At 39.8% G+C, this 24392-nt stretch overlaps 1 protein-coding gene across 1 annotated transcript in view; it reads right to left on the bottom strand.

The window, feature by feature from the left end:
- Positions 1-1020: 1020 nt before the first annotated feature.
- LOC127569828 (PDZ and LIM domain protein 4-like) overlaps positions 1021-24392 on the bottom strand; it is a 78888-nt gene continuing 55516 nt past the window's right edge. Inside the window, exons 4-7 of the mRNA XM_052014774.1 lie at positions 11498-11685; positions 8346-8503; positions 6802-6922; positions 1021-5516 (exon numbers count right to left, since the gene is read on the bottom strand). Of these exons, the coding sequence (XP_051870734.1) occupies positions 5321-5516; positions 6802-6922; positions 8346-8503; positions 11498-11685 (663 nt within the window). The 3' untranslated portion in view covers positions 1021-5320. The remainder of the gene's footprint in view (positions 5517-6801; positions 6923-8345; positions 8504-11497; positions 11686-24392) is intronic.

Raw genomic sequence — 24392 nt, 5'->3', positions numbered from 1 at the left:
TTTGGTTTCTTGTATTTTTTTTTGAGTCTGCAGTTTCCAAGATGTGTCTAGATTAACCATGGCATTTTATTTTATTCCTGCATACTTTTAAGGGAATTCAAGTATTAGCCTTGGCCAAGGAGGCAGGTGGCTTCTCTCATGTTGACATTATCAGTACTGAGTGCAGTCACGTGCAAATGACTGGCAAGTGACAGAGTTCACTTCAGGGCAAGCCTGCCAAACTCCTGATTATTGGTTAATACCATGTTGCAACCACAAGGACTCAGTTGGAGGACATTGCCTTGCATGATCTAGCCCAATGATTGATCAGTTTCATCTGGATTGGAATATCTGTGACATATGCATGAAAAATAAACAATGTGTTTCATAATATTCACTGGAGGAAGAAGTCTTCATTCTTTTATTACATTCCTGATGATGGCAATGTGAAGGTCTAATTTCATGTGCATCAGTTACTTGACCACCTCATATCAGGGCAAACTTAGCAGCCTGTGCAAAGTAGGGAATCACAATTGAACCAAATATCATCCTCCCATATGCTCTTTTCAGCAGGGTATTCTGGTTTGAAATCAACAGTATGAAATCTGGATGATTGCTTTGTGAGTTACTGGGTAAATGTGGGTCATTTCTCCTCCATGAAACAAGTGGAACCAGGAAAAGTCATACAAATCTACAAGAGCCAAACTTTGACTTCTGAAAAGTTAAATTGGAATACAGTATATATTTTAATACAGTTCTTGATTAAAAGCATTTCTGCATCACTAAGTAAGCTTAGTAATTTTACTGGAGAGAAATGGAATATGGTGCTTTAATATTGAACTCACATTGTGGTGCATCATGATAAATATGGACATCAGATTATGGTCACAAGAAGCTCTATGGTTACGTACATTTCAAAAGTTCAAATGCTCTACTGTGATGGACCCCTTTGGCTTGTATCAGATTGGGTGAAATTTAGTACCAGTAACCAATGACTCTCCAAAGAGTTTGAACAGAAATATGAAATAACCAGTCAAAAATGCATGTTCATGGCTTTATTTGCATCCTCTAGTGGTGTTTAGTGTCATAATTATGCAATTTAAGACATGAATACAGAGGAAATTGTAACTTATAGAATTAACAATCTTCAGAGTTAAAACTGAAACAGGAATATTTGTAGATGACAGTGTAAATGTACTAAAATACATAATATAGAGTTAACATTCAAAGTCCAAAGGAATGGGAAGATAAATAGAGTAAGCATTAGTGTCTTCAACAACCTTTATACGTGAAGTTTCTGTTAAAAACTTGGATACAAGAAACCAGTACACAATTCAAATTTAGAGTAGAATCAGATGGGCTAATAGAATAAAAGATTTAAATAGAATTTTTGACAGGCATGTGAAAATATTGATCCCATTTATCTGCCATAACTGTACAGACCCATTTCCTGTTACCATGATTTAAAGAAAATGGCATTTTTGTTCAGCCATCAAAACTGGAACTGAATTGTTTTCAGAGTGTCAACAAACTAGTTTGACAATTTACTGAATCACTTATGGTTACATGATTTTGCCATTACAGAAACATATTGGAACCAAGTCATATTTTTATCATGACAGATACAAATTACATTGTGTAAAGAATAAATTGTTCACATCCTTATTTTGTTAGGCCTCATGTAACCAGCACATTAGAGACACTTTATTCTTTCAAGGCTTTGCAAGAAGCACATACATTGAACAATACACCTGTGTTTATGCAGCATTTCAGAATTGGTCAATATTCCATGATTTGTACTGGCAAAGAAAATTACAATGTATTGAACAGCCAAAATGGTCAAACCCAATTACATGCCACTTAGATCCTTTAAAATGTTGCACATTTCATAAAAGGAATAAGTGGTTTAATGATCAAAGTAACCACCTCTGAAATACTACATTAATATACAATTCATATACAAAGTTATTTTGCCATCTCACTCATCTGTTGACAAATGTGCATTGTACTAAACTCTGCATTTAAAAAAATCTTTCCATTCATCTTTAACATGACTATTGTAATGCTTTAGAAATTGATTATCCAGCCAAGGGTTTTAAATGGATTTCAAGCTGATGTGTAATGCCTTGATAAGTTATCAGAAATTCATAATTCCAACACATTGACAGCATTCATTTAGCGTGGCAAAAGAAACAAAAATACTGGAGACAATATACAACTTGATTCTATATACAAGAATCTGTTGCTCTGTTTGATATGTATACACAACAAGATTCTTTATAAACACAATGTAATATTGTTTCATTAGAATATCAAATTATTTTTAAATTCAGTTCCACACATGGGTGGTGGGGGAAGAAAAATGTGCAGAACAAAACCTACACTAATTTTGGTCCACCCACAAGAGAAAACTTGCATCAACATGGTAGAATCCTGTCCTTGAGAGATGTCTAATGAATGGTACATTGGATGTTAGGAATTGTGAACTAACCAATTTAGCAGAGTTAGACAGAGGTAATTCCTGTGGCTTTCACTCTATTGCTTGTTGATCCAATGTTGTATCCATGAAACTTATAATAATACAGCTATAAAAGGGTGCTGCTAAGGGAAGGGTGGTAGATGATTAATCACATTGATGCTACATTACCATGATTGGTACAAACTACAAGAGCCCATCTCAAAATTGTTTACTCTACACAGAAGAATGGACTACATAAACAAGGCAGCCTACACACCATAACATTGTACTGAGAAAATGGGAAAAGTAATACAACATAACATTTTCCTTTCACCTAATATGACTCGTCTGAATGCCCACCATCCATGGTTAGGGCACGATTTGCAGTACTTGGACATGCATTTACCCTAAAATGCTCTCATCCAAAAAATCTTACAATGGTGTCTTGATTTTATTATGTATAAAAGTGTTCATACCCATTAAGGGAATCACTTTCTCCTCATACTTGTTATTTAACTGTTGCAGGACAAAATGACGCACAAAAGCAAAAGTAGGTGTACAAATCAGGTTGTACATTATCAGAAAAGTCACAAACCTCCACCGAGCTCAAGACCAATACCATACATCTCCATTATCTCACTCACTTACCTTCCACTGCAGTGTACATTCAAGCAAAATACCAGGCAATATAATGCATAAACTATATTTGAATATCAACCAGAATATGTTCCATTCCTTTTCCCAAAGCCAGTAAGAGTCAGGACCATCTCAGTTCCAACTCATAACAACGTCAATCATTGCTCACAAAGCAGCCGCTTAGAGCTTGACTATTAATCTTTCCAGGAGGGAAACCAAGTGAAGTCCAGGACATAAGGAGCAGCAAGTGGAGGAATAGAGACAGATGTGAATGTAGCCCTTCAGCCCTATTTATCCCTCTCCTCTCCCTTCCACCCCATAACCAAAGAAAGGACATTAATCTTGGAGGGTCATCTTGTGCCACACTGCAATAAAATTTCAAAAAAAAAATCTATTTTCAGTGCCTATGGAAGCAATAAATAGGTTGCATTTCTTCAAACAAAGGTATCTTTATTGTCTGATCCACCTCTACTTACCACCACATTGCACCCATTCATCCCCAAATGAAATTGCCATAAAATGCTTCCAAAACAACCAAAAACATTTCAAAACTGCATCCAAAACCACTTACCCAGGTTCCCCACTGTGACCCATCAAGTTTGACTTGTCTCACAGCCACCTTCAACACCTGTTCTGAATGAAAAGTACTTCCAGCCTTGAATTCAAGCAACCAGTTAGAAACCTTTATTGCTCTTCAACATGTGCAAGAAATGAGGCAGCCATTCAGAGTGAGCAGGTGTAAATAATGAGGCCCAAAATTAAACAATTAAGAACATATTTTTCAGTAAGGAACCAGTTGCAGTATTTCCCAGTAATGCTCCTAGCATTTCATATTCCTGTTCCATTGGTGGAATAGTTACTCACATTATTTACAATATTCATGCTCTGGGTTACCTCAAGTAGCAAAATGGCAAACTCACATTAGGTCCTATTCTCTGACTAATTTTACACAAAACAAAATGGAACACACAAGCCAGATGTTTCAGCACATAATACTAGTTTAGAGCTGCCTTTTGATTATTCATATACAACGCAATACCAACCTGAACTAACAGCTTGGTTGAAAGCAGTAGGTATATTAATGTTGCAAAATACACATTTTAATAAAACTAATGGCAAGACTAACAATCACAATCAAGTCTAAAGCATATAGAAAACAGTATTATTACACAAGATGAAATTCTTAACAGAGCAGGAATATACTGTTATCTGGAAACCATCAATGTGATTAGTTCCTTAAGGAAGGCAGTACTGAAACAAAGCAGCACACATTAGCTTTTCGTCTGAAATAACAACTACTAATAATCTGACATGGCAAACATACCATCCCCTGCAAAGAAAAGCTGGTCATCGTCATTTTTAAGCAGCATTAATTTTTTGTATCCACTTCTAGTTAACCTACATGATCTGGAAGTGCAATTAGAAAGATTTTCTTATATATATTGGTTTCACATTTGAGTAGAATTTTTCTGTTTAAGTTACTGTGCTATTAAAGGTGAGCAGAGAGACACTTATTTGGTTAAAATTCTGAAAGAAATGGAAGTAATAACTTTAAGCAGCTTCTGTGCCATAAATGTGACCTGTTTTATAGTTCTTAAAATGAAAGAAAACTTGACCTAAATTTCTCACTGAAATTTCACAAAAGCAGTCTTAAGTGAAAAAAATATGAACAATTTGAACCTGCCACACTCAGAGACCAGAGTGCACATATTAGTCCATGTGAGTTTTGCTGATAAACAATGCTAGTTTTGGAATGCTGCAAATGAAGTGTTCCAGTTTAAGGAAAATACAGCAGACCTTGCAAGTGATTGTCATATGACCACCTTCACCATACCTCTCCTACCACCAATGGAAAGAGAGGAGTTCAGCTGAGATTCCTTCACTATAAAATATCCTCCATTAGTTCCCAGTCTGTGATTAAACACAAGTGATGGATATCCAAATACAGCAGAAATAAACATTTACAGAAAAGCAGGCAGAGGTAAAAAAAATACAAAAAATAAATCTGATGCAGTCAACTGCAAGTTAATTTAACACAATTGTTTGAAAATGCTTGGTAAGCATCTGTCAAAATGCTTGGTAAGCATTTTGACAAATTTATCATTTCTGGATGTATGATCATTTTGATTCTACCCATTCTTTCAATACTAACAGATTTAAATTATGGCACACAAGAGTCAGAATTCAGATATTAGAGCAAAAAGAAAGTATTTTTTTTAAATACAAGGAGATCCACAAAGCACTTGCTTACACCCTGGAGTTGGGATACACAGCCACAACTTCATAACCTTCTGGAGGCTGCACTCTTGCTTTTGCATGGGTCTCACAATATAGTTGCTCTTCAATGAAGAAGTATCCTTTTTGCTTTAGATTTAATCCACAGTCAGAACACATGAAGCATGCTGGATGATATAGCTTCTCTCGTGCCTTAATAACAGCACCACTAGAAAGAAAATAAATATGTCAAGAAAGACAAAAGAAATGATTCAGAGGAATGCAGAGATGAGCTGTGCAGTGATCATATAAATTAAAAAAAAATCATCAGGATAATAGGGAGAGAGAATGGAAGAGGAAAAACAAGATAGATGAGAATATCTTTCAAAAAGTGATCCATAATGTCAACACATATTTCCTTCAAATTACAGAGTGAGGAACCAAACCCAGTGAGAAAGGATTGGCTACTTCACACTTTCTCATTCCTCACAACATAGGAGCCCATTCCCACCAATCCCATTCCCTGACACATTTCCGTGTCCTTTCCCTCTCACATAACCATCAATCCAACCAGATTCTGAAGTCAGTCACCTACAATAACAATAATTTACAGGAGCACATTAACCTACCAGCACATCTTTCGGATGAGAGGGGAAACCAGAGCACCTGTGGAAACCTCCATAGTCACAGGAAGATGGTGTAAACTCCACACAGACAGATGTCAGGATCAATCCTGGGTCATGGGAGCTAGGAGGCCACCTGTTGGCCCACTGTGCCACTCCATATTTCAAATGGACATTAACTCATTTGAAACTTTGACAAGGGAACCCAAGTTGCTGCTTCAGGAATAGTGATTTGAAATAAACTTATCAAATCTGATAACATAAATGGGTGAATAGAAAGATTGAGAAGCTGCTGCTCATTCCCAGATAGTGACATTCTTTCCTCTAAATAACAGAAGTCAACCAGAGCTACTTTGCCACTGCTATTTAATATCAGTTTGGTAAGCCAGAGAAATCAAAAAAATGTAAAAAAAAAAGTGAAGAACAAGAGGCAAGGACAGGAAAAAATAAATGTTAGGGAATCAGTATTGTTTCTGCAAAACAGCTTCCCAATTTATTGATTGATATTTCAATCCCAACTTTTTGCCAAACAAAATAAATCACTTTGAATACCTTGTCAGAATTTGACACATCAATTTTCCACTTCAAAACAAAAAACTTACTTGTAAAGACTCTCAAAAATGTTTTCACCCCACCTCCAGTCCTGTGGGTGGGTGGGTGGGACAACAGTATCCCATTCCTCTAGTTCCCTTTCATGGGATGCGTGCACTAGCAGTTTGCAATTGGATATCAGAATCCTAATCACATACTTGCTAGTTGACCTACTGGAATATACTCATATGGGGACAATAGACGAGACCAGGAACTGAAACCCTAGAATACTTCCTCCTCATTCATCATTTTGGTACACATGTATAAATACAAGGTTCTACTGAAGCCTTGTATACTTACACTATGCCAGTCTCACATCTAGTACACTGTGGCAACTTCTGTATTGTGGGTGGAGCATTGCTGAATTTTGATACGGGGGATTTCATACTTTTGACGGCAGCTGGCCTTTCACTTTTGTCACCTACAAGAAATTTTACAAGATAAAGATATTACTTTCCTGTCACTGTTGGTAATTTTCTCACACAGAGAACAAAGACTGATATGCATACAAATACTTGGTCAGTTTCTAGTTATGCTTTTGATGTTGATCTGCAACTATTTACCCAGATTAAAATGAGATTTCTGACTGGAATATGCAAAATATCATTCATCTTCTATTAAATACAACAGCAAGACTCTGGCATCGATGATCTGCAGCCTACCGAAGGTTTATGTTATCACGTCATCTTAACTATGGTTGGGTATATTCAAAAGCCATGACCTGAAATTTGCAAGTGTTATCAGTTCCTGATCATACCATTAAGGAGTAGTAGACCAAGGTGGACCTTACAAGGTCAGCTGGAAGATGCAGTGAGAGAAGCAAGGGCACAAAAAGGTACTCTAGGTTGAGAACAATCTCTAAAGGAAGCTTGGTACCACCACTGATCAGATTAACCCTAACATGGCAACTAGGATAAACCTTAGTGGCTTGCTGAAGGATCTTTAAAAGTTGCCACAATGCTGCAGATCTGAAGCCACAAAGGCCAGAGCATGCAAGGATGGCAAATTTCTTTCCCAAAAGAACACCAGTGAACCAGAAAAGTTTTCAAGATAATCCAGAAGCTTTAAATTCCAAAGAATCAACTGAATTTAAATTCAGTAACTGCCGTGGTGAGATTGGAAATGGCCTGATGATTGTTAACCCTCTGTGTGATTAATCTGGTAATTTAACCTCTATACCACCACCATAGCTCCAGTGATGACTAAGAGCTTGTTTAATGATATGATTTGAATGAGCTTTGAGGGGATATAGGCTAAGGGACAGAGGATCTAAGAAAGGGAAGACCAGCCCATAGTTCCTTGGTAGCTGAAAGCATAGTAACAATTATCTAAGCAATTAAAATTACAAGTACAAGAGGCAAGAACTGCACATCTACAGGTAGATGTTCTGCAGGAGGTTAGACACAGTTGAGGCCTTGAAGACATTTGAAATTATTTTTATAAATTCTATTCCTTAAAGTCAAGACAGCCAGTAGTCAATGTAGGTCAGCTTGCACACATGATGAACCAATGGAATTTGAGAACATGAACAGATAATGTCAGTTTACTGGCCAGGGTGGAGCTGGAATAGTCATGTCTAGGAGGTAGCAAAGGCCTCGATGAAGGTTTCAGCAACACATGGTTCAATGTGGAGCAGAATGACCAACGAGACAATTGCCAGGGAGACATACAGAGTGGTGGCAAAATAACAGTTTAGTGGGTGCCCAAATTGATGGCTTCCCTATGTGGCTAAAAAAAATTGTCCCATTTCACACTGGATGTCAGAAACCATACAGCTACTTACAGTGAGCGGATGGATACAGATTAGGCACTATTTGCCTTTGCTTTATCTGCGCACTATTTACCTGTCTGTTCAGCTTCCAGCATTCCCTGCAGCATTTTGAAAGATCCCGACTGCTTGGGTTCTGATGGCGGTTCTTCACCATCCCGAAGCATCTTATAAACATCTGATTCAGTGTCAACCTCATTCCACAACTTTGGCGACAACTTTGATGATTCAGTGCTTAAGAAATATAGTTATGCAAATTAAGCATTGATACAAAAATTACATGCTGAAATTAAGCAAAATCATACTACAATTCTGAAAACACTGGGCATCAATATACAATGTGCCATCTGTATTGAAGCATTCAAACCTGTTCATTTGATTCTATTATACTAGACATCCACTTATTTATATGCAAGGTGCTGGAGCATACAGTTCCTCCATTCCAAGTGGAGTAAGGTAGTTCACAGACGATAGATATACAGGTAAACAGAGCAAGAACAATATATTGATGTTGTACATCAGAAATAAAAGTAGAAAAACAAAATACTGCCCATTTAGTACTGGATGATATGACTATTTACAATGAGTTGATAGACACAGACTAGGCACGATTTGCCTTTGCTTCAGCTGTGCACCATCTATTTACCTGGTAATGGTCAACCAGTCACAGAAAATATAGTTAGTATTTTAGGTTCATCAGAATTGCAAGTAGTTAGGAGATTAATGCATTCATACAGAAGAGCCAGGAATAGAACAATAAAGAAAGGACTGATCCAGTTGAAATGGGGAGGCAAGAGTGACTACAGAGCAAAAAAAAGGATGATCGTGCAAGGTAACAGGATGAGAAAGGAAAGGCAAAGATTGGAGCATGAAGAAGATGCAATTCTGTCCATGAAAACTGAAGCTGTAATTACTACTTAACATTATGTTCAGGCTGGAAGGCTAAAAATATCATCCATTTAAAACACAAAATGCTATTTTCAGCTTGCATTGGCCTTTATTCGAACAATGTAGGAGGACAAGGACAGAGGTAAAACTAAGAATTGGATGGAGAATTAAAATGCTAAGCAACTAAAATCTCAGGGCCACCCATAAAACAGAAAGAATAGAGGTATTCAAGAAAAAGTGTTTGATCAAGCTATAATGCTGAATCATTCAATATCCCACCCAAACTCAAGCCCACTTAGAGGGCATTGTTCATTCCTAAGTTTATGGAATAATTGCAATCATAACACACTTCTTATTCCACTAGTAACACTAATTCTACCCCCCCCAAACTCACCCACCACCAGAAATCTAGTTACAAGAACTTCTCCCCCTTTTTGAAATACAGTATGTCCATGGTCATTCATGAGTTTCCAGAACTCACTTCACAGGTGACTTACATGCATCACTTATTGTTTCCTACTTTGCAGGCAGTCTAAAACAAATGCACAAAATTATCATGCTTCAGGATATTCCTAGTTAAAGAAATTTTGGTTATATTCACATTATGTGGTTCGTGGATTATACAAGGTATTCTCTGGTACTTGCTGTTTAATAATGGTATTATAATTTACAGGAATAGATATAATGGGCGGGCAGCATTAGTAATGGATGATTAATGCAATCCTCCAAATAAATAGTGCTAGTATGACATTTCTGAAGATTATATGGGAGCAGTTTTTTTGTGATGAAAATCAGTGGATGGGCTTGGTTCTAATATTTCCAGAATTGAACTGGCTTGCCACAATTGTCTCAACTCTCAAACCGAGAATGGACATTGAAAAGGTAACGGAGGATGACCAAAAGTCATAAATATGGCTAAATTGTTCAAGATGTGAAAAAAATAGCAGAAAGTGGCGTGTTGCATCAGCAAGGTGTAGTTTAATGCACCTGGTGAATAAGTAATACAAAGGAAAATAAGGGCATATATTGTACAAGTTACTGTAAACAATCAGCTTATCTAACTGTGGGATACAACATTTAAGTTTACAAGATTAACCCTCCCCCCAACCAACTCTCTACATTTCTTCAGTCACTTGTAAAAAATGTCTCCTTTGAAATTAGATTTAATGCCAAAACTTTTGAGTGCCATGCAATCCGATGTCAATGAATAAAAAAAAAGGGGACTTACTTCACAAATCAAAGTGTGCAAATGCATAAGGAACTAATACACCTCAGTGGAGTCCAACGACTTTTGTGGAACCTATGAAGCATTCTTCAATGTGATGCAAGGGTGCCTGCTTGAGAAAATCCAATGCATGTGCTAGAACCACAACTTGGGCAGGTTCTTCAAGTTACATGTTGTACTCTCCCTCTGGGGTGGGGCAAAAGGGGATGCAGACTCCATCCCTCCTTGAAAAAGTCACCTTCCCTAATCCCCAAACCCAGGAGGTTTACAAAAATGCCAAAACCCTAATCCTAACCCCAAAGTGACATGATGCAGCCCTGACCTGGCCCAATGGCCAATGAAGGACAGGGATCGGAAAGGTGCACAACGCAGATTCAGAAGCACACTGTACTGAAATTTCTAGCAGTGGGTTCATGAACAAAACATTCATGGGTCTGTCATGCAACAGCTATTGAGTCTTTGCACTTGCCAACCACATTTCTAAGCCTTGATACTTTCAAAATCAACTGCAATGAATTTCTATGTACTTTTACTTTTTCCTCAAGTTGCAGGAAGGGCAGAATTATTTTACTCCCTCAGGAAAAAAACAAGCAAGCATCTGTTTGCCATTAATTATCAGGACAAAAAGACAATGGTTATATTGTCCTCTGCTTAAGAATCAGAGGGCCCTACAGGAAAAACCAACTAGACAGACATCATAAATCCAAGTGAAGTTGATTCAGAACTGATTGAATGTTGTGCTAAATGCTGATGTGTTACAATAAAAGTCATTACTGATTATGTGAAGTAAGACCCTTGGCACCTATGTATTTTACAACAACACGAGAAGAACTAAGAATTATTTCAATGTATACTTGCTTCTTTGTCTCTCAATTATATTTAGTCTCCTCTCCTGCTGGCTCATAGTTCCATGGAGCGGCAGCCATCCTCCCAAACCACACTATTTGTACATGAGCCTAAACAGCGAGAGTTAGAAAGGTATTTGACTGCAAGAGTTGTTAACACTTGGCCACAGTGAGAAAGGAGAAGAACTGTTGTACATTTTTCCTTACTTAGTTTCTTGTGCAAAGAGGGTGGGTAATATAGTTTTGACAAAATCATTAAGGTATACTTACTGCTGTGGAGAGGCAACATGAAGGCCACTTAACTGTTCCTGCAAAGTGTGGTCTATGCTGTCATTGGCATACAATGCAGCAGGAGTGTTGTACTGTGTACTTGCAAACTGTCTGGTCTCATTTGTATTTGCACCAACTGCAAATGGCATAGGCTTTCTGTTATTTGGACTCCCAGTGGGTCTGCAGTCCTGTGTGAAGGGAAAAAAAAATTGAGGCTCTGCATGGAATGCAAATATATTCCTGGGGAATATGGATTATGGATTCTCAAAATGTCAGTACACGAATTAGTCAATCTTTCCCAAACATTATCAGAACAAAGTATTTGGATTTTAAATGATTATTACATGTGTTGGCTACAATTCCTTGCCCCAGTGGAGATGACTATATGTTAAAACATTGCTTTCCTCCTTAATACATTGAGGAAAGCAAATTAAACAGTACATGATTGACATTACTGAAAGCAATAAAAATTTAATCAATCCTCATAAAAGACAGAAGCAGAAGAAAACATTGCATGCAATCAATCTGAACCAATCATTCATTAATTTCAACAGACTTCATTGTGTTGCAATAACCTAGGAATTAGTTGGAAAACATTTTATAAACTACTTCTACACCAGTGAATAACAGCACATTCTGGAAAAGGAATTGCAAACGTGGCTTAATAGATCATAAATGACCTGGATTTTGATACTAATAATAGAGGCTAACAGTGGACAGTAACTACTGGAGTATATAGACATGTAGTTCAATGCAGAAATCTGGAATAGACTTGAGGTTACCCCTCAGCTCACAGACTAAAGATAATATATTTTCATCAACTACCTTAGCAATGAAATCCATCCAATGGCATGGTGTTGTGGTACTTATTCACTAAACATGCCAGGTAGCAGCTCAGATTGATATATTTAAGGACAAGTGATTTTTTTTCTTAAAAAAGAAAAACAGGCAATGAGTGATAATTACTTCCAAAAAATTTTGCTGCCAAAAATACAATTCTCACAGTTGTAGCATATCATTCTTTGTGAATGTTGATTTAAGTGCTCTTTCAATCCAGTTTCTTTCCCAATATTAATTTTGCTTTCTGTACACAATTTAAATCCTGTTTTACAGACCCTTGTGTCGTACACTTCACGTCACAGTAAAGAATTCATCAATGAGTGTTTAAAGAACCATGTCGAGTTGGTCTCACATGGTGATGGCACCCCTTTGGAACAGGTCTTCCCTCAAATACAAAAAAAAACCTTTGGGCAGCTTTGAGCATGGTGAGAAACACATGTTCCTGTGACTCAGACCATAAAATTCATCCAATGAAATTGCATGTGAAGAATTTAATTTTCCAAAAACTGTGAAAAATGTGGTATGAAGAATGGTAGTTTCATGTAGTAAGTCATTCCCCTTTGCTTCCCATTCCCAAGATCAAATACGTTTAACCCAAGACAAAGAACATTGGAATATCTGAGCTTTGACAGAGAATGCCCAGAAGTGCTTTAAACTTTTCAACCAAGATTACTAGATAGAAATCAAATACAGAAACCCCCAAAATTATAATTCTCTGTTAAGCAAAGTGCATCAAGTGCCACAAGCAGTTTGTTCTTTTTGTGATCAATTTCCTTTTGTGCAAAATGTGTTAAATGTTTATAAGGTTCATCAACTTATCCACTGGTTCATCAGAACATCATATCCAGTTTATCCCCGATAAAAAAAAGGAAAGCATGGACTTTGAAGACAGACCATTTATTTTTGTGTTTTCTCTTCTTTGTAGACCAAGCCAAAGTTCCCCCAAAACTATTTCCAAACTTGCAACTTTTTTTTTTAAAAGTACATCCCCCACATTTCCTCTACAAATTTACCTCAATTCCACCACACCCACCCCCAACACACACACAGATCTCTCCACTGAATTTCCATGAACAAATGATACTCTGTGGTCCTCAGGTTGTAAACAACTCTCTCTTCTGGTACTGTTTTCTCTTTTTTCAAACCTGCTATCATGCCTTCAACAGAATCCATTTGACTCCACTATAAATTCTTTCTCCTCTTCCAATTCCTTGCACGTACTTTCACCTTCCAAACTCATTGCCGTCATTCCCAAGACAATATTTGAACCACTCTGCTCCTTTTGTCCTATCCACAGTACTAACATCTGAATTTAAGTCATACTGTAACTGTGGTCCTCCATCCCTCCATCTTCCTCAACATCGCTGGAATCTTTAGCACACTTGAGATATCCTCCCTCAGTTGACTCAGAGGCAAACAGGATTCCAATGCTGATTCATATTCAGTAACTCTTACTAGAAATTCAACAGAAACATATCACATATCTTAAATAGTTTAGTGACAGTCACTGTGGAAATTTACTGACATACAAATAAGACACTTTCCTTGGGACAAAAAGAAAAGTCATGGAGATATTGATAAAAGAACATAAATGTAACTGTATTTAGAACACAGCAGAGTTAGCCAAAACTTCTAGCCTGACAGAATCTGTCTGAGAATTCTTGGAGGTTTAACTTTCAAGAAATACAAATTCCAAAACCAATTATTTGTTTTTACACCTTCTTTACAGTTCAGCTCTTAGAACCATAAAGCGTCGGAGCGGGCGGCAGATTGAGAGGGAGCAGAGTGATTTGGGCTTTGGCTTAAGGGGCTTCGGCTTAAAGGGGTGAGGCAGGTGAGTAGCTGGTAAGTAAAGGTAAGGTTTACCTGTTATCTGTTAGAAATATTTAAGTAGGGAAAAACTAGGTGGGGGGGGGGGGCATGGTAGTGGAAAAGAATTAGTTCAGATGGAGGACATGGTGGTGTGCTGCAGCCACTTGATGTGGGAGCTCATGGACCTTGCTGCAGTCCAAGACGGCCACACCTGCAGTAAGTGCTTGAGGCTGGAGGAACTTCGGCTCAAAATTGATGAGCTGGAGTTGCAGCTTCAAACACTGGGGAGCATCAGGGAGGGAGAGAGTCATGTAGATACTGTACATCAGGAGACAGTCACCCCCCCACCCCCCCCAAGCAGGTACTCCTGGAGTCCAGGAAGTAGATAGAAGGGTGACTGTCAGGGGAGGGAAAAGGAAGTGGAGAGGACCCTGGAGGCTATTCCCCTCAATAACAGGTTTTCTGCTTTGGAAGCTTTTGGGGGGGGGGGGGGGGGGGGAAGATGACCTGCAGGGGCCTAGCAGCAGTAGCCAGGTCTCTGGCACTGGGACCAGTCCTGCTGCTCAGAAGGGAAGGGAGGAGAAGAGGAAAGCAGTAGTGATAGGGGACTCAATAGTCAAGGAAACAGATAGGAGGTTCTGTGGCAGTGAGCATGAATCCCGGATGGTATGTTGCCTCCCAGGTGCCAGGCTCCAGGATGTCTCTGATCGGGTCCACAGGATTCTTGAGCAGGAGGGAGAACAGCCAGAAGTTGTGGTTCATGTTGGTGACCAATGACATAGGTAGGAAGGGGGATGAGGTCCTGAAAAGTGAGTTTAGGGAGCTAGGCAGAAGGCTGAAGAACAGGACCTCAAGAGTAGCAATCTCAGGATTGCTGCCAGTGCCACGTGATAGTGAAGGTAGGAATAGGAAGAGATGGCAAATAAATGCGTGGCTGAGAAATTGGTGCAGGAGGGAGGGTTTTTAGATTTTTGGATCATTGGGATCTCTTCTGGGGAAGGTGGGACCTGTACAGAGAGGACGGGTTACACCCGAACCTGAGGGGCGCCAATATCCTTGAGGCCAGGTTTGCTAGGGTGGTTCGGGAGGGCTTAAATTAGATTGCGAGGGGGAAGGGAACCAGAGGAGTAGGTCAGAGGAAGAAGGGGATAGGGAAAAGTCAGATCTGGCAGGTAGAGAGGCTTTGAGGAAGGAGAAGCAGAGTACAGGCTATAGAAGTAGTAAGGTGGATGGGCTAAAGTGCATTTACTTAAATGCAAGAAGCATCAGGAATAAGGGAGATGAACTGAGAACTTGGATAAGTACATGGGACTACGATATTGTGGCTATCACAGAGACATGGTTGACATCAGGGCAGGAATGGATATTGAATATTCCTGGTTTTCAGTGTTTTAAAAAGGATGGGGGGGGGGGCGAGAGAAGAGGAGGAGGGGTGGCGATACTAGTCAGGGATACTATTACAGCTTCAGAAAGGGTGGATAATGTAGAAGGATCCCCTCTAGGGTCAATATGGGTGGAAGTTAGGAACAAGAAAGGAGCAGTTACTCTACTGGGAGTATTCTATAGGCCCCCTGGTAGCAGTAGGGATACTGAGGAGCAGATTGGGAGGCAGATTTTGGAAAGATGCAAAAATAACAGAGTTATTAAAGTGGGAGACTTCAACTTCCCAAATATTGATTGGCATCTGCTAAGTGCCAAAGGTTTAGATGGGGCAGAGTTTGTTAAGTGTGTACAGGACAGATTCCTGTCATAGTATGTTGACAGGCCGACTAGAGGGAATGCCATATTAGATCTAGTTTTAGGTAATGAACCGGGTCAGGTCACAGATCTATCAGTGGGTGAGCATTTGGGGGACAGCAACCACCGCTCCATAACGTTTAGAATTGTCATGGACAGGGATAGGAGCAAAGAGGACGGGAAGATATTTAATTGGGGAAAGGCGAATTATGGGGCTATAAGGCAAGAACTTGAGACTGTAAATTGGGGTGACATTTTTGAGGGGAAAATGTACTATAGAGATGTGGTCGATATTCAGGGATCTCTTGCAGGATGTTAGGGATAAATTTGTCCCGGTGAGGCAGGGAAGGAATGGCAGGGTGAAGGAACCATGGGTGATAAGGGAGGTAGAACAACTAGGTAGGAAGAAGGCGGCAGCATACATAAGGTGTAAGCAGCAAGGATTAGACAGAGCTCGTGAGGAATATAGCGTAGCAAGGAGGGAACTTAAGAATGGGCTGAGGAGAGCAAGAAGGGGACATGAAAAGGCTTTGGCAAGTAGGGTTAAGGAGAATCCCAAGGCTTTTTACTCGTATGTGAAGAGCAGAAGGATGGCTAGAGTAAAGGTGGGTCCCATTAAAGACAAAAGTGCGAAGGTGTGCCTGGAAGCTGTGGAAGTGGGTGAGGTTTTCAGTGAATACTTCTCTTCAGTATTCACCAAGGAGAGGAGTCTTGATGATGTTGAGGACAGTGTTGGTAAGGGTAATGTTCTAGAGTACGTAGATATCAAGAGAGAGGATGTGTTGGAGCTGTTAGAAAATATTAGGACAAATAAGTCCCTGGGGCCTGACGGAATATTCCCCAGGCTGCTTTGTGAGGCAAGGGAGGAGATTGCTGAACCTTTGGCTAGGATCTTTGAGTCCTCGTTGTCCACGGGGATGGTACTGGAGGATTAGAGGATGGCGAATGTTGTCCCCTTATTCAAAAAAGGTAGTAGGGATAGTCCAGGGAATTACAGACCAGTGAGCCTTACATCTGTGGAGGGCAAGCTGTTGGAAAGGATTCTTAGAGGTAGGATCTATGAGCATTTAGAGAATCATGGACTGATTAGGGACAGCCAGCGTGGCTTTGTGAAGGGAAGATCTTGCCTCACAAGCCTGATAGGGTTCTTTGAGGAGGTGACCAGGAAGATTGATGAGGGTAGTGCAGTAGATGTGGTCTATGTGGATTTTAGTAAAGTGTTTGACAAGGTTCTGCATGGTAGGCTTCTTCAGAAGGTCAGTGGCCAAGGGATCCAGGGAGGCTTGGCCATGTGGATTCAGAATTGGCTTGCCTGTAGGAAGCAGAGGGTTGTGGTGGAGGGAGTGCATTCAAATTGGAGGGCTGTGACTAATGGTGTCCCACAGGGATCGGTTCTGGGACCTCTACTTTTTGTGATATTTATTAATGACTTAGATGAGGGGGTGGAAGGGTGGGTTAGCAAGTTTGCAGATGACACAAAGATCAGTGGTGCTGTGGATAGTGTGAAGGGCTGCTGAAGCTTACAGAGGGATATCGATAGGATGCAGAGCTGGGTTGACAAGTGGCAGATAGAGTTCGATCCATTGAAGTGTGAGGTGGTACACTTTGGAAGGACAAACTCCAAGGCGGAGTACAAGGTAAATGGCAGGATTCTGGGCAGTGTAGAGGAGCAGATGGATCTGGGGGTTCATATCCACAGATCCCTGAAAGTTGCCACACAAGTGGATAGGGTAGTTAAGAAAACTTATGGGATGTTAACTTTCATAAGTCGTGGGATCGAGTTTAAGAGCCGTGAAGTAACGATGCAGCTTTACAAAACTCTGGTTAGACCACACAGAGTACTGTGTCCAGTTCTGGTCGCCTCATTATAGGAAGGACATGGAAGTGTTGGAAAGGGTGCAGAGGAGATTTACCAGGATGCTGCCTGGATTAGAGAGTATGGATTATGAGGAGAGACTAAAGGAGCTAGGGCATTACTCTTTGGACAGGAGGAGGATGAGGGGAGACATGATAGAGGTATACAAAATATTAAGAGAAATAGATAGAGTGGACAGCCAATGCCTCTTTCCCAGGGCACCAATGCTCAATACAAGAGGGCATGGCTTTAAGGTAATGGGTGGGAAGTTCGAGGGAGGTTTTTCACCCAGAGAGCGGTTGGTGTATGGAATGCACTGCCTGGGGTGGTGGTGGAGGCTGATACGTTGGTCAAGTTCAAGAGATTGTTAGATAAGCATATGGAGGAATTTAAGGTAGAGGGATATATGGGAGGAAGGGGTTAGATAGTCTTAGGAGTGGTTTGAAGGTCGGCACAACATGGTGGGCTGAAGGGTCTGTATTGTGCTGTATTGTTCTATGGTCCTAAGTACCAAGTAAATTATTGATGGCCTAGTGGTCAAGTGGGACTATGATAATTATCAATATACCAAAGTTGAATTCTTAACCTGTGCTAAAGTACACAATTACAGACATTATTGTAACTGGGAAACTAGATCAATATTGGTAGACTAGGGAGAATGCCAAAAGGAAGATGGGAATTAAAAAGTAAATCAAACTCCAACGTGTATTGGAAAGTGTACATTTTGACATGGAATAAGAATATGATTGGGTTCATTTGTGTTCACTCCCATCCATTTCTCTGGTCAACTTTAATAGCTACTCATACAAGATAATAGAGGATGAAAGGCACACGTCAAACCCATCTTGGCATGAACACTGCCTTCTGCTAAGTAGAAACATGGAGAGGTGACAAAGGATATTAGAGAAGCAGATAAGTGTTGTACGTATTTAACTTGGGAAAAAAATCTAATCAACATCTTTACTCAGAAGTGCCAAACTAAGTCATACTTTTATCTTATCTAGCTCATGAACAACAGAAGCCACCATCCTACAAAAGCAAAATAATGCAGATGCTGGAAATCTGATAAATTAGAAAATTCTGGATGTAGCAAGCAGGTAGAAACCGGAAAAATAAATAATGTTAACTCAATATAAAACTTTAATTATCATTCTCTCCACAGATGCAGACAGCCTTGCCGAGTGATTAAAATATGTTTAATTCCACCATTCTACAGATCACTCATGTTCGCATATAAAGCAGAGGCTTGTTTGGGAAGCATAAACACATTTGTTTGAATTCCTCAACTCACTTCCAAGTTAATACATTAAACACATAACAGATGAGATCAGTATTTTAAAAAAAAGTGTCAGTACTCAGTGATCCTTCTGCAATGTCAAGAAACAGCTGCTCACTGTTTCTAACTGCAGCTGATGCTTTGTTATTACTGAGTTGCAGATTAAATCATTTTGCTAGGGAGTCTGTCTGAGACTAGTCTATTAATATGCATAAAAACAAATCAGTTTAAATTTGGGAACAAGGGGGAGAAAGATCGGCATTGTTCATGTCTGGAGTGTGGATACTTAATCATAGACATGAAGATATTGGTCATGGATCCAGTCCCTCCTTGGATTCTGTCTTTACCCCTCACTGAAGCAGCCAGCATAATCAAAGACCCCACCCACCTGGGTCATTCTCTCTTCTCTCCTCTTCTATCAGGTAGAAGATACAGGAGCCTGAGGGCACATACCACCAGACTTAAAGACAGCTTCTACCCCACTGTGATAAGACTATTGAATGGTTGCCTTATACAATGAGATGGACTCTGACCTCACGATCTACCTTGTTGTGACCTTGCACCTATTGAACTGCACTTTCTCGGTAGCTGTGATACTTTGTACTGTTATTGTTTTTACCTATACTTCCTCAATGCACTCTGTACCAACTCAATGTAACTGCACTGTGTAATGAATTGACCTGTACGATCGGTATGCAAGACAAATTTTTCCCACTGTACCTTGGCACAAGTGACAATAATAAACCAATACCAATAACTGATTTCCACCAGCCTCATTTTCAATAAGGAATCCAACTGACAGCACCATTTTAAAAGGGTTTTGTAGAATTAGACAAGGGGTCTTTGATTTTGTTTAAAATGTCAGTTTAAACATACTCTAGGGTGTTTACAAAAAGTTTATCCCATTCCTGACAAGGTGGTTGAAACTACTACCCATGTTACGTGCAACAAGCTAAATGTTATTACAATGTCCAACGGCTTCTGATAAATAGGTAACCATATTTCTTGGAAATCTAAATTCTGGATTATTATTCATACAGAGCAAGTCTGAGCTAAAACATTGCAAGAACCAAAATCATCAAAATAAACTTCTCCTTTTCATAAACAAGAGAGCCTGCAACTTGAATAAAAGTTTTTAAACCTTGAGACAGATTGGAGTTAAGAAAAATGTCGAGGACCCCTTGCTGCTATGCCAGGATGTAGCGGTTAGCGTAACGCTATTATAGTGCCAGCGAACCGGGTTCAATTCCGGCTGCTGTCTGTAAGGAGTTTGTACGTTCTCACCGTGTCTGCATGGGTTTCCTCCCACATTCCAAAGACGTACGAGCTAGGAAGTTGTGGGCATGCTATGTTGGCGCCAGAAGCACAGCGACACTTGTGGGCTGCCCCCAGAATATTATGCAAAAGATGAATTTCACTGTTGCGATATACATGTGACTAATAAAGATATCTATATGGACAATTGATGCAGATACAAGGCAGCATTTTTATTAAAAAACATCAGCTTCTATTTCACCAAGTTTATTGCTTAGGAACAAGACTGCACAAATTTGATATTGTAACAGTGCATGAAGTTAATGTATGTTAGGATATCAATGCTCTGTGCCACACAGTTGCAAGGTACCAATATGCCCCTGGATAATTTGTCATGTTATCAGAGTTGCCATTAATTGGAGGCCATGTGCATGTCTAATTTAAAGGTGAGGAAAAGATCAGACAGACAATTAGTTGGGCTTCTTCAATACATCTGAGTAAGTGGCTATAAATAGAATTATCAGATGGTCCTTTGGTACTAATATGCTTGAGATTGATTCAAAAAAAAAGTGAGGGTGGGGGAGGGGGAAAAAAGGGAGTGAGAGGGTGGGCTCAAAAGTCACCAGACCCATATGTCAAAAGATAAGCTAGCCCGTTTTTAATCACCATATAAATCCTATATGTGACAGATGTAGATCAAATGTGGCTTCTCTGACATATGTTTTGGTCCTGTCCTCTTTTGGAAAAATATTGGAAAGACATTTTTAAACATTCTCTCAAGCGTATTGAATATTGATTGACAACATCACCCTATAGAACCATAGAGCACAAAACAGGCCCTTCGGCCCACCATGTTGTGCCATCCATCAAACCACCCTCACACCATCTAACCCTTTCCTCCCGCATATCCCTCTATCTCACATTCCTCCATATGCCTATCCAACAAACCCTTGAACCTGTCCAATGTATCTGCCTCCACCACCACCCCAGGCAGTGCATTCTATGCACCAACCACTCTCTGGGTGAAAAACCTCCCCCTGACGTCTCCCCTGAACCTCCCACCCATAACCTTAAAGCCATGCCCTCTTGTCTTGAGCATTGATGCCCTGGGAAGGAGGCGCTGACTGTCTACTCTATCTATTCCTCTCAATATTTTATATACCTCTATCATGTCTCCTCTCATCCTCCTCCTTTCCAGTGAATAAAGCCCTAGCACCTTAAGCCTCTCCTCATATTCCATATGCCCTAATCCAGGCAGCATCCTGGTAAATCTCCTCTGCACCCTCTCCAACACCTCCACATCCTTCCTAAAATGCGACGACCAGAACTGAACACAGTACTCTAAGTGTGGTCTAACTAGAGTTTTGTAAAGCTGTATCATCACTTCGCGGCTCTTAAACTCAATCCCATGACTTATGAAAGCTAACATCCTATAGGCCTTCTTAACTGCTCTATCCACCTGTGAGGCAACTTTCAGTGAACTGTGAATATGAACCCCCAGATCCCTCTGCCCCTCTACACTGCCAAGTACCTTGCCATGTATCCTGTACTCTGCCCTGGAGTTTATCCTTCCAAAGTGTACCACCTCACACTTCTCCGGATTGAACGCCATCTGGCGCTTGTCAGCCCAGCTCTGCATCCTATCAATATCCCTCTGTAAGCTCCGACAGCCCTCCACACTATCTGCAACACCGCCGATCTTAGTGTCGTCCTCAAACTTACTAACCCAGCCTTCCACCCCCTCATCTAAGTCATCTATAAATATCACAAAAAGTAGAGGTCCCAGAACCGATCCCTGCGGGACACCACTAGTCACTGCCCTCCAATCTGAGGGCACTCTCTCCACTACAATCCTCTGCTTTCTACAGGCAAGCCAATTCCTAATCCACACAGCCAAGCTTCCCTGGATCCCTTGGCCTCTGACCTTCTGAAGAAGCCTACCATGAGGAACATTATCAAACGCCTTACTAAAATCCATGTAAACCACATCCACCGCACTGCCCTCATCAATCTTCCTGGTCACCTCCTCAAAGAACTCTATCAGGCTTGTGAGGCAAGATCTTCCCTTCACAAAGATGCTGGCTGTCCCTAATCAGTCCATGATTCTCTAGGTGTTCATAGATCCTATCTCTTAGAATCCTTTCTAACAGCTTACCCACCAGCTGTGAGATTCACCAGTCTGTAATTCCCTGGACTATCCCTACTACCTTTTTTAAACAAGGGGACAACATTCGCCACCCTCCAATCCTCCTGCACCATCCCCGTGGACAAGGACTCAAAGATCCTTACCAGCGGTTCAACAATCTCCTCCTTCGCCTCTCGAAGCAGCCTGGGGAAAATCCCATCAGGCCCCAGAGATTTATCTGTCTTGATATTATTTAACAACTTCAACACATCCTCTCTCTTGATATCTACAACCTCGAGAACATTACCCCTACCAGCACTCCCTTCTGCATCATCAAGACCCCTCTCCTTGGTGAATACCGAAGAGAAGTATTCATTGAGAACTTCTCCCACTTCTGCTGCCTCCAGGCACATTCTCCCACCCTTGCCTTTAATCGGATCACTGCAATTTTTGGATTACCAAGGATAGAGTCTGGCCATTTATCTGCTTCCGCTAACTGTATGATTGCCTTTGTTACATTAATGACCAAACGATCCATTTTGCTTAAATGGAAGGATCCAATACCCCCTACTACTTTTCAATGGTTCTCTCAAACTATCATGTTTAAACTTGGAAAAAAATTAGGAGTGGTACTATTGATCCTTCACTTAAATTTGAAGATACGAGTCCATTTATTCAATATTTTCCCACATGATATAGATCCCCTTTCAGTAACTTTTCAATTTAGAGGAACAGAGTTGACAACATAATATTGCTGTTTCTACTGAGAAATTTCAGTCCAGTCTTTTGTTTTTTAAATTTTTGTTTAGTTTGGTTTGATATATTGTTTACAATTTTTCGTAGTGATTTGGGGATTTTTTTCTCTTATATGATAAATCTCTTTCCTTTCTTTCATATTGTATTCATTTACTAAGAGATTGTAGGATCTACAGATTTTATTTTATTGTTCTTTATGATTATCTATTCCATGATTGTTCTCCTGATCTTTGTATTACATGTACAAACATTGCTGTTATATATATTGTATTAATTTGAAAACTAATAAAAAGATTGAAAAAGAAAAAAAAATCACCATTGTTAAGCATTTAGTAAGTCAAGTCAGAAATTCAGGTGTGTGTGTATGTGGTCATAGGCATGTCCATCAATTTAGCTGCTTTTCCTTTTATTCTTTTGAACTGGTGATATCTTACATAATGTACTTAAAATACAAAAAAGTTGTTTTTGTGTGCCTGTACTGAACTGTGTGCATAATTTGGCAGTTAAAGAGGGAGGTGGGGACAATGCAGAAAGAAATATCTTAAGGAAATGAGATGTTTTTTTTAAATCGTCCAATGCACAAGGTTGTGCACAATTAGAAATCTGTCCCTTGAAACAAAAAACTTAAAACTTGCTTTAAAAGTTCAACACAATTATTATCTAGTGACTGCAGTCATAACAGATTTATTCAAATGATATGGCTTGCTGACATGCTAACAACTTGGATTCACTTTGGCAGGAGATTGAGTGTACTTTCAGCCCAACCTACACAAGGTTAGAATGTTTAAATCTGCAGTGCAATGATCTTCAAACATTCTACACACACTTGTAATTCTTTTCCCCTCTTCATTTGCAATTTATTGCCTCACTATTCCATCTTTTGAATACTACTCCCATAACTTATCCATGTCACTGTACTTTTGAGTGCCAACCTGGTGATTGACAGCCACAATACATATTTACCAGCCAGGCATGAACAGAATAGGAGGTGTAGCTCAGGTTTGCTTTGCCATTATAAAGATGGTATCAAACTGAAGTTTGATATCAACTCTAAATTTCTGATTTTACCCATACCTCAATGGGTTTCTCACCATCCGAGTGAGTGTATTTTAAGCCCTAAATATCCAACATTTAGAGGCAATAACCCTTAATTCTACATTCTCCAGCAAAGGGAAATTAACTTGTTAGCACCCATTCTTGTCTTTTAAGAATCTTTACTCATTCTTCCAAATTGTGACAT

The sequence above is a fragment of the Pristis pectinata genome, chromosome 4 (genome assembly GCF_009764475.1).
Source record: "Pristis pectinata isolate sPriPec2 chromosome 4, sPriPec2.1.pri, whole genome shotgun sequence".
Taxonomy (NCBI): domain Eukaryota; kingdom Metazoa; phylum Chordata; class Chondrichthyes; order Rhinopristiformes; family Pristidae; genus Pristis; species Pristis pectinata.
This window is presented reverse-complemented; position numbering and strand designations above follow the sequence as displayed.